This window comes from Frankliniella occidentalis, unplaced genomic scaffold (assembly GCF_000697945.3).
Source record: "Frankliniella occidentalis isolate FOCC.00 unplaced genomic scaffold, Focc_3.1 Scaffold53, whole genome shotgun sequence".
Classification (NCBI taxonomy): domain Eukaryota; kingdom Metazoa; phylum Arthropoda; class Insecta; order Thysanoptera; family Thripidae; genus Frankliniella; species Frankliniella occidentalis.
In genome coordinates, this window is record NW_026267183.1 from 926316 (window position 1) to 937800 (window position 11485).

General features: G+C 60.9%; 1 protein-coding gene across 1 annotated transcript in view; it reads right to left on the reverse strand.

The window, feature by feature from the left end:
• Nucleotides 1–142: 142 nt before the first annotated feature.
• The window catches only part of LOC113210963 (uncharacterized), a 13150-nt gene continuing 1807 nt past the window's right edge, over nt 143–11485 (reverse strand). Inside the window, exons 2-5 of the mRNA XM_026429175.2 lie at nt 2642–2963; nt 2223–2557; nt 1921–2128; nt 143–1837 (exon numbers count right to left, since the gene is read on the reverse strand). Of these exons, the coding sequence (XP_026284960.1) occupies nt 747–1837; nt 1921–2128; nt 2223–2557; nt 2642–2963 (1956 nt within the window). The 3' untranslated portion in view covers nt 143–746. The remainder of the gene's footprint in view (nt 1838–1920; nt 2129–2222; nt 2558–2641; nt 2964–11485) is intronic.

The following is an 11485-nucleotide window of genomic DNA, read 5'->3' on the forward strand; positions in this document are numbered from 1 at the left end:
AAGCGGCCCGCGCAAGGAGATTGCGAGGCTACAACGGCCACGGCGACCTAGGCAGAGCCTCTCACGAGACTACCACCCGCTCAATTTGAACTGAACGCTTTCCGGACTATAACGATTAATTGAGAACGTAAAAGTAAAACAGTATTGTTGAGTCAAGTTTATTTTTATATTTTGTTGAGAAAAATAAATTTGTAGTTTTAAATTATTAAAGTATAAACAAACACACAAACACATATGCTCGCGCGCGCGCACACACACGTAGACAGAGAGACAGACACACACATAGTACACACACACATACACTTTAACGCAAAAAAAAAAAACAACCACACAAACACACACACACACAAGAAAAATAAACACACATGCGAACATTCAATCTGATTGAACACCTTTAAGTTCCTCAGCACAATAAAAGAGTCTTGCTTTGATAATAAAATTAAAAATATATACAGAGGTAATGCGTTTTAACTTTGACCGATAGTTTCTTACAGAATGGTATGGTTGGATTGTATCTCCCTCACTCTAACGCAGTTTTCATCAAATTATCATTTAAGCATGCAACGTACCAGTCTTCACACAATGTATGTACACTTTAATGCCTGACTGTTGGGCATTATGAAATATTGGAATTATAGAAATGGCAATGAGAGTTGCATTTATGCAGTCTTCTTGTGTTCTTTATCCAGCCATCACCTGATGACGTGACACCTTGTTTCACAATATTATAAAAATGAAAAAATGTCCTATAAGTAACCCTGTCGTAACAAAAGGTTGTTGAACCTTTGGCTAGACTGGAACAACTGGTTTGATCTGCCAGACTGGCCATATTGTTGCTGTGGTTGTCGCTGCTGCTGCTGTTGCTGCTGTTGCTGCTGCTGTTGTTGTTGCTGCTGCTGGTCCTGGGTGTCTTCTGGTACCCTTGGAAATTGTATGGGTGCTGGAGACGCAGTGTTGTCAGGGGGAGGGGCCTGGGTAGTGGGGACCCTCGACTGCTCCAACCGGACGAAGCCGGACGGGTCCAGCCCTTCGTCCAGTGACGCCAAAGGGGACGGCGTCGTGGACGACACGAAATAGCCGTCGTCGTAGTATTGGCGGCCTGCAGCCGCGGCCGGCCGGTCCAGGTATTGGTGCGAGGCAGGCGAGGGTACCGCTGTCGAGGGCGACAAGTACTGCAGGTGTGAGGCAGCGGCCACGGGGGTGGCGGCCGTGGGGCTGAAGAAGTGGCCGTGCTGAGGGGCGCCCGACGGGGACACGACGTACTGGTGCTGCTCGGGGCGCGCGGAGGGCGACACGACGTACTGATGCTGCTCGGGGGCGGTCGAGGGCGAGACGACGTACTGGTGCTGCTCAGGGGCAGCCGAGGGCGAGATGACATACTGGTGCTGCTCGGGAGCCGCGGAGGGCGACACGATGTACCGATGCTGCTCGGGGGCGGCTGAGGGTGACACGACGTACTGGTGCTGCTCGGGGGTGGCTGAGGGTGACACGACGTACTGGTGCTGCTCGGGGGAAGCCGAGGGTGAGATGACGAACTGGTGATGCTCGGGGGCAGCCGAGGGCGAGACAACGGCGTACTGCTGCTGTTCGGGGGCGGCCGAGGGCGAGACGAGGTACTGGTGAGCAGCCTCAGGCCCTGCGACGTACTGGTGCCGCTCGGGCGTCGGCGACTGGCTGGCGTGGGCGATGTACTGCGGCCTTCGCGCGGCCGGCGAAACGATGTACTGTTGGGCGTCCGGGGCGGCGGAGGGCGACACGACGTACTGCTGGAGCTTGCCGACGGGCGTGTATTGCTGCTGGACCTGCTGCACCTGCTGCACCGCTGGGGCCGCACCTCCTGTAACGGACCGGAGAGCAAAAGCATTATTCGGCTACCCCTGGCCCGCAGAGCCCACGCGATTCGGCACGCTGTCCACTCACCTGTTTGGTGCAGCTGCTCGTCGTACCGCACGTCGGCGCGGTAGCCGTGGTTGTCCGCCACGTAGCTCACGATCTGCAGGCGGCCGTCGGGGAGCTGCACGCGGTACTCGCCCCTCGTGCCGCCGCCGCTGCGCGCCTGCGCGTGCGCGAAGTTGTCACCGGATCCGGTGCCGCGCACGGAGTACGAGAAGGCGTAGTTGTCGTCCGTCTGGAAGAAGGGCACGCGCAGGGGGAAAGACGGTCGAGGGAGTACAAAGTAAGCCGAGATCAACCGGGCCACTGCTAGGGGCTCATCAACTCACGCTGTCGTGCTGAAGCTGCTGTGGCTGCGCGTGCTGGATCTGCTGGGGAGTTTGGTGAGGGACATGCTGCGCGATCTGCTGCGGGATCTGCTGCAGCTGATGTGCGTCGGGCTGATCGTAGACCAGTACTTGTTGGCGGTACACGTCCTGCTGGGGGTCCAGGGACTGCAGCTCTTGCACGGGGTAGTACCCCTGGTGTTGTTGTTGCTGCTGCTGCTGCTGCTGCTGCTGCTGTTGCAGCAGTTGCTGATGTTGGAGGTGCTGCTGCTGCTGCTGCTGCAGCTCCTGCTCCTGCTGCTGTTTCTGGTGCTGACTGCGGTGCAGCTTTGCACGGGCTGCGGGCAAAACTCAACGTCCATCATTCAAGGGCAGTACGCAGGAGTGGCTGGGGGGGCGAAAGGAGAAGGGGGCTTGCTTGCCTGCGGATCTGTGGAGCTCGCTGATGACGGTGATGGGGTGCGGGTAGAGCACGGGGTCACCGGGCTGGTGGTGCGGGTAGCGGCCCTCGCGCGGCCTCTTCCTCGCCAGCAGCGCGTACGGGTGCGGCTCCTGCACGGGGTCCTGGTGCGCGCCCGGCACCACCTGCCCGCTGGGCTGCTCGTGCTCGTCGCCGACCTCCTCGCCCGGCTGCAGCGGCCGCTGGAAGGGGTGCGGGTTGAAGTCTCTGGGCGGCAGGAACCGCTCGGGCAGCGGCTCCTCGAGGGCGGCCGCCAGCCCCGCCAGCAGCAGCAGCAGCGCGCACTGAAACAGAAAGGCCAAAAGTTCGAACGTTCCTGAATTCTTAGCCGTGCCGTACTGGCGCCAAAATTGAAATTTGCGCAATGCGCGTGCGACCCTGTCCCCCGAGTGTTTCACGCACGACGGGGCTATACGGGTGTGTGGCTGAGAGGGGACTGTCCCGGGACCACTCATTGTCAGAGCCTCCACCCCCTCCCCTCCACCTCGACGCCCGACCAGCGCGTTCCCACAAACCGCCGTGCTGGACTCGGCTGGACCGCAGGCTTCGCACGGCGCCGCCCTACGCCCTAACTGGCTGGCGCTGGCTCATCATACTTCACGTCATTTCACGTGATCTTCGTTCTGTGTGACGAGGACGAGGAGGTCCTCCGCTCCTTTCCCCGCGGCAGCTGGCTTGGGGGATCATCTGACCAGAGGATCTGACCCAGTCCAGCCGACCCTGCCGCGAGAGAGACGGGCCGGGCGCCGCTGTTTATCGACAGACGCGCGTATTATTGCCGAAATGTACCACAACATAACGGCGGGAGGGGGCGGAGCTGACCGCTGGGTGGGCCGGGGCCGCCGGGCCGGGCAGCTCTCCGCACGATCAGCACCCTCCTCCTCGCGCCCGGCGATGAGTTGTGGGGACGAGGCGCCGGGATCCACGCCCCGCCACGCCCCGCCACGCGAAGTGCCGCAAGCACCATCCCATTAGGCCCAGCAGGCGGGCGGCCAGCTCGCGCCTCGCGCGCCCAATCTGTCAGCCCTCGCGGCAGATGCTATCCCGTCCGACCCCCGCGTAACTGGCACCGCGAAATTGTGTCTAAAGAGCGCCCGGTTACCTATACACCCGGCTGCGGCCGCTTATGGGACCGAATCCGCGCGGACCTAACTACTAAGAACCGGCCGAGCCGGGCAGCTGTGCTGCTTTCACCGCCCACGCACGGGTAAACGGCTGAGGAGGATTCTGCGGTGATCGGCCTCCAGTTAGTTAACACGTTGAGTCCCACGTGACCATACGTATGGTCACAATGCACGAGATTAATGGACCCCCTGGGACTCAACGTGTTAAGTGATTAGTTCGCGGGTCCTGTCGGCCTCGGCCAGGCGGGCGTCAGCCTGCGGGGTAGGCCACCCAATGCCGCTGCACGCAGCGCGCCGCGGCGGGCGGCCTACCCACTGCCTCTCAGGCGGGCGTCAGCCTGCAGGGTAGGCCACCCAGTACCGCGGCACGCAGCGCACTTCGGCGGGCGGCCTACCCAACGCTTCTCAGGCGGCGGCGGCGACTGACATATGGGGTGGCGAATTGTGACGAGGAGTCACACTCCTTTAAAAGCTCGAGGGGCCGACTTGTCCCGCAGAGGCCCACTACCACCTCGTGCACATTCCTGTCACGCACCGCTTTAGTCCTCTTTTGCAGACTCACCGCGGAGGTGGGCGTCGCTCCCCCTCCCATCCCCTCCCGTGCCCGCGTGTGCGAGCGTGCGTGTCGTGTTTACAACCGAACTCACACCACCAACGCATCCACATTCGCAAAGTAATATTCGCGGACGCACACCATGTACCGTAGTTACCCTTGACAGGGTATGAGACTAGCCTCGCCGCGTCTAATAGTTGCACGACAATAAAAACAATTTTTTTTTTTTACAAAAGTTGTTTAATTTCATGCCAGACACACACAAAAAGGATAAAATGAAATTGGAGTGATTGTCCCATGTTTTACGACTTGCAGCAGTGACGACGACGACGACGTCGCGTGCTGCGGCCGGCTGTGGTTTCCGCGCGTCAAAGTATCGCGTGCCGAACGCCTTGGCTGCCCCGCCCCGCCCCGCCTCGCGACACGACGCTCCGCGAGGTGCACCGCCTCAAATGTTTGTCGCCGCAACCTTCCGCCCCGCGCCCGCGCTCACCCCGCTCTGCTCCAGCGGCTCAGGAGGCGGCGGCGGCGCCCGCGATGCGCCGTTGGCCGCGACCGTTTTTCACGCCTGGATACAAACCCCCCGCGCGGCGGGTGGCGGGGCGGGGGACGATCCGCGCGCCACGCGAAAGGAAGTCCCTGGCTATGCTGCTCTGCAACACCGAAAGGCGACGTCCTGCCCACTTCCTCCTAGTCTGTCCGCTTGCGCGCGCGCGCGTCCCTCGGGAGACAAGGAGGATCGAGCGAGGTAAAGTTTGTTCAGCAAGGACGAATTGGCGCAACGGCATGGTGGTGTGTGAGTGTCTGTGTGTATCTGTGAGAGAGAGTGAGAAAGAGAGAGAGAGGGAGCGAGAGAGAAAGAAGAAAGGGGGAGGGGGGCATGAATAATTTAGTGTTCTGTAGCGTGAGTGTGTGTTATTGAGACGGATGGCGGAATGGCAAGCGACCCTCCTGGTAGCCGAGCCGGTGTCCACTTTGTCTGGTAACTATAAGTTGGAGGGCTTGCGTCCCATCGCGTCGGGGGGAAGGGCCGTCGTCGCCGCTGTTCAGCTGCGCACCTGTAGTCGTTAGCGACACCCGCTGGTGCGGCGTTATAGATTTCGGGCGGCGTGGCGGACGTGCGAACTCACGTAAATGAGCGGCAAAAGGTGATCTTTGGGGAGCAGGGAAAAAGAGAGAGAAAGGGAGCGAGTGAGACAGAGAAAACACACGATCTAATGCCACATGAGATGGAGAAGGTGAAGCGAGCAGGAATGGATGACGTTTTCCTTTTCACACTCGCTCACACACTCCCCGCTCGGCGGCGGGCCTCGGCCACACAATGCCCGGATTGCAGCAAGTGAGTGCTGCTCATGGGCGTGCTCAGGGGTGGGCAGCTGGCGTGGCGCGGCTCCGTCTCGCTAAAGGCCGCATGCATCGAGACGGGAGTTGGGTTGGAAAAGGGATTTCTTCCCCGCGAGTGGGCAACAGCGCGGAGGATCGCGCAGCATTGATTATCGCCGGGGTGGGATTATAGACAGATGGGCTACTGCTATCGATACATCGATGAGGTGTCGTCGATAAGAGGTGTGCCGCGACAATCACGGGGGCGGATAATCTTCCTAGGTAAAGACGCGAATAAAGCCTCGGGATTTCTGAAATCAGCCTGACAAAAAAAAAGAACAGCAAAAGTTTTGGTACTATGCCTTTGCTCAGCTTCTGATTCTCATGACAAGGCAAGTCCAAGTCCTACATCCCGTGCGCCTCTCCGCCGCCGCCGCCGCCGGTGGTCGCGGAGATCATCGGCGTTACCCAACCATGCGAGCATGATGCGGTGGGAGAAGGCGGCGGCCCGTGCTGGCAGGCAGGGCCTATGAGAGATGTTCCGCCACGCAAGAAAAGGGTTTTCGATTCTTCTCCGTGCCCCCGAGCCTTTCGTGCGTGCGTGCGTGCGTGTGTGCGCATGTGAGTGCGTGTGCCCGGCCCGCGGCCGATTTGCCCGATTACTTCATAACGCCGCGGAAAGTAAAGGTGGAAACAAAAGGATGGTCCGCGGTCCACGGTCCACGCCAGAGGAGGTCCGGCCCCGCCGCGCTGCAAGGTACCTAGTGGACCGCGCGCCCCGCCACGCCTCGCCACGCCCCGCCACGCCCCGCCGCGCCCCGCCGCGCCCCGCCGCGCCCCGCCACGCCACGCCGCAACTCTCCATTCATCCAACCCTGAGCCGGATGAATGGCATACACGGCGACGGCTGGCTCACGGGCAGCGCACTTGCGCGCGGCTAAGTCCCAGAAACATATGGATGTGTCTAAAATTGTTTTCGTTCATGCACGAGTGTGTGTGTGTGTGTGTGCTCCAGATCTGTCGCGGCGTAGGGTCTCTCCTGCAGAGTTTACTGCTTATGCTGTTGTTCGCGGGGAGCTCTGTTCTGGCTGGCCGGAGGTGGCCAAGGGCGGGGGGGAGAGCCTTGCCGCCGCAGGGGTCGCGGGCGCGGCGCGGGCCTCGGGTGCGTCGGGTCGGCACGTGCTGCACCGCCGGCCTATCTCGCGGGTCGTTTATGTTCCGAACGGAACGGGCTGACCTCCGCGATCAGGCGCCGGCAGCGGCCGAAAAGTACGGCAAATCTGCAGAGCCGCTGCAGTCGTTACTCTGCTGGCCGGGCCCCGGTGGCCGCCAGACAATGGGGCGGGGCGGCAGTACCGCGCGTCCGGCTCCCGCTCGCGGCCTGTATGTCGCGCGTCCTTGCGGGGCGGTGCCGGTGGGGGCCGAGTGATCCGCCTGATTGCCCGAGAGAGCAGTTCCACGAGGAAAACGGCAGAGGCCACACGGCTGTCGAAATACTAGCACACTAGCTCTGGATGAGTGCGGCGCGGGGGTGGGGCTGGTGGTGGTGGTGGTGTGGTGTCGGACCGTACCAGGTCCAGTTGCTCAAACAGGTCCGCTGCGCGCGGCCCTGCCCCGGCACGAAGCACCCCGCGGCCCAGGACGGCGTCCTGCTCTAGGGCGGATGGCACTCGTCGGTGACCGTCCATCCGGTGCACTGGCCGCTGCCGGGAGTGATGCCTGGGCCGGGCCCGGCGGGTCCTCCGAGCCGCGAGAGAGGCGCATGGCGTCAGCTCCTCCTCGCGGTGTGCTCGCGGGCTGTGGCACCGCGCCTCGGGCAAGAGGGCCGCGCGGCCGGGGGGACGCTGCAGCGGATCGCGCAACATCGCGCTCTCCTGGAGAGTGCATAGCATGGGCAGAGCCCTGAGTAATGTCTACCGCTGCTCGTACGCGGGCGCGGCAGGGCCCGGCGGGGCGGCGCTTTGATAAAGAGGCTCCGGGGACTCCGCCCCGCTCTGCCCCCCCCCCCCTCCCAGGAGGCATGACACGACAAGGAAACGTGTTTTGGGAGCGGCCCTGCTCCGCGAGTGCACCGCCATAAGGGCGCAGCCGCCCCGCTGGGCCCGCCAAAGGGAAGGGCACCTCCTACACTGAGAAAAATATTTCTGTCCGGGCACTAAACGTACGTCTAATGCTCCCGACTTTTGTCCCAGCTCAAAATGAGATAGTGACCTGCCATAGAGTTTTAGTGCTGTGCTCTAAATTTTCTTTGCCTGGGATGCTACGTTTAGCTCCCAGCGCTAGACGTATAGTGCAACGAAAAAACGTCGATCTGGGGACTAAACGTATAGTGCTGAGACAGATTTTTTTTCTCAGTGTAGCATGCGGGCCACTCGGCCGCGGCACTACGACACTGCACGCTGCCCAACCGCGTCCTAGAACAAGAACAAGGCCTCAAACAACGTGCCCTTCGAGAAAAGAGGCCGCGATATATACGATGGTGACGTGACTCGGTTGGCAAAGGGATCGTTCAGAATGTAAGTTCGTTTCCATCAGATTCATTCGTCAAAAATGACGGGAGCTCGGCGCCTGCGAGACTCGGGGTAGGCCACCCCGCAATACACGCATGCACTGCAGGCAAGATATTGCCTATCCACCAGGCGCTATGCGAGCCCGCAGAAGCCGAACTAGGCAGGTTAATAACGGCGAATGACGGGCGTACTTACTGAGTGATCCCAGACGCGACGATTCCAGTCCTGGAGGAGGGGAGGGGGAGGGGGAGGAGGAGCAGAGCAGCATCCGCCTAGGGAGGCGTGGATACACCCGGGTGCGCGCGGGAGCCGATAGTCTAGCGGGGCGAGGCGCGGCGTGGCGTGGCGCTTCGCGCCCGCCCTCCACTCCAGATGCACCGACTTCCAAAGAGGTATTAATAACCGTATCAAGGGCGCTGCGCTGGTGGCGGGGCGTGGTTGGCCGGGCGGGTCCGGGTACGCCCCCCTCCCTCCCTCCTCCCCCGAGTAATTGTCGGCAGCCAACGAGCGCGATGTTTCAGCGGCGCAAAGTCGGCGAGCTGCCGCGCCGCGCCGCGCCGCCGCCGCCGGTATGGGCGGATAATTTTGACGTTGTTTTTGAGAAATGCAAGGCGAAACGAAAAGAGAGCAGGAGTGCTCGGACTTGAGAGTAGCCCCCTCCCCACCCCCTCCCCTCCCGGACCAACACGGCCTTCCCTATCTGAAAGGCCAATAACAAAGTGGCCCGCCCGCACCGCACGGCCCGCTGGCCTAGAGAGAGGGCCTGTCTGTAGGGCTGCGGCGTGGGTATGGTGGTGGAGGTAATCGTCTCCCCTCGTCTCTCTCGCACTCGCCCGACCACCACCACCACCGGCCCGCCGTACTATCGAGTAGTGTGTCTGTCTCACCCACACGCAGCAGTGGCGTTAACGTGCGCGCTCCCTTACGGCGCGGCGGCGTCGTAAGACCCATAGCTTTACTGGCTTCTGCGGAGCCTGGACGTTCGGAGCGGGACGTAGGCCTTGTCTCGGCGCTCGGCGCAACTACTGCAGGGTGGGCTCTAGGACGGAGGACAGGCCACAGGGCAAACTTGAATGGCAGGTTTCAGGGTGAGTTGTAGCGCGGGCTTACTGGAGGGCGGGCTACAGTGTGGGTTGTAGGGTTGGTTGAAGGGCCGGCCCGCACAATACCAGGAGAGCTCGCGTTCGGCGACCAACTAAAAACAACGCCACCCCCCCTTCCTCCCCACTCCATCTCAAGTCAAGCAGGGAGCCTTTCGGCAGTTTTGGCCGAATCGTGATGGCGGGCCGGCCGGGCGCCACCCGACCCGGACCTTCCCGAACACGATCACGCTCTAGTTGGGCAACAAAAGGGATCCTACGCGCGGCAAGCGGGCAGGCGGGAACAACTGCGCGGCGGCGTCAACGCGGGAGGATATTTCTTATCGGTTTGGAAATAGTATACGGCGCCGCCCGACTCTGCTTGGGAACTGAACGGACCCATACATCCAGGCTGTCAGAGAGAAAAATGATGGTAAAACAGTAAAATCAAATGGAACGCCCAAAGTATAAGCACTGAAGGACTCAACGCGCGCCGCGTATGTCGTATCACAAGCACGTGCGCACGCGAACGATATAGCGCCCCGCAATGTAACTTTGGATAGAGATAGGAGAATAACTTTCCTCTCATAGAATTATTTCGCACCCACTCACTCCCCGCATGCGTGCTGCTCACTTTGTAACAAACGGCGGCGGAGCCTGAGAAAAGCAATTGAGCAGGTCGGCATTGTAATGCGGCGGCTCGGCCCCGCCCTGTCTCAGCGGCTCAGCACGGCCTGCTCCACCAAACTGTGAGGGCCGCTTTGCGCTAATTAAGGCGTTTCGTGCGAAAACCAAACAAGCTCCCTCCGCTACTGCTGCTGCGGCGGCGGCTCTGTAGTGTCGAATAAAAGCAGAATAACGAGCACAAGTTGTTATAAAGCGACTATTCAAGTGGGAGTAAGATTGAGAGAGAAGAGGAGAGTGAGAGGAAGAGGACGGCACGGCACGGCACGGCACGGCACGGCACGGCACGGCACGGCCCGGCACGACAGGCGCGTTGTGGTCCCCCGAAGGCGCCGGAGTGTGACTCGTGGTGTGGGGGCCCGGGCCCCACATGCATACGCCCTCGGACGCTGCCGTGGCGGGCCGCCGCCGGACGTCGGCCGCTCTCCGGGACGACGGGCGCCTTGAGACGCAGGTCAGCCCCGGCGAAAGGGCGGCTACCGCTGTACTCTGCACACGACAAGGATGGACGGGGCGGCGGGGGAAGGAACACGGGGAGGTCCTGCCGCCCGGCGGGGCCGGCGGGGCATAAGAGCGAGGGCGCCCTTGGATCCGGGTGGGCGGAGAGGGTACTTGTTCGGCCTTTCCACGGTCCGGCGAGCGGTGCCGGCCGCGGCGTGGCGGGGCGTGGCCGGGGAGGTATGTGCCGGCCGCACCGCCCCACAGAATCAATTATTTGGCCGCTGGTAGCCGTTTATTGGAAAACGGACTCCGCACACTGGAAGAGAGGTGGGCAACGCGGCCGCGCAGCGAGGCGAAAGGCCCCCCCGAACTGAACCGCGGGGCGCAAGGCAATGCCGCTGTTGATTTAGAGCCGATCCGCGCAGATATCGAGTAATCTGTCCGATTGCACCGGGCTGATGGACGGGCCGGCCGCGAACATGGCCAAGGCAAAGGGGAGGCCATTTTTGTTTTTCTTTTCTTTCTTTTCTTCGGGTTTGGCAAGGGAGAGGGGAAATTATATGAGCTGTTGCTTATGGCTTTACTGTTTTGTACGAGTATAACGGACGCGCGGGCGTTCAGAGGAGAAAGCCCTTAATGTCGACGCGAAGCAGAGAGGGGAAAACGAAACGGTTATACACACACACCAAAACGAAACAAAATAACCGTTTTGTATCGAACAATAACATCTCTCACGCGTGGTCGAATCGAATATCGGGCAATTAGTTGTTATTGCATGACGGTGCGCACGGTATCGGAGCAGGCGTGAAGTACATGGGAACGCTACAAAAGGGAGCGTAGAAAAGGGCAAATAAAAAGGCGGTGGAATGCTATGTTATAACGGTGGTGCGAGCGTGTGTAGCATATATATGACAGAGTGAGATACCCGGGGGAGAGGGGGGGGGGGCAACAGAGGCAGCCAAAGGACGCAGCGCGACGCGACGGGGCGGCGGCCGGGGTGAAGTACATGGGAACGCTACAAAAGGGAGCGTAGAAAAGGGCAAATAAAAAGGCGGTGGAATGCTATGTTATAACGGTGGTGCGAGCGTGTGT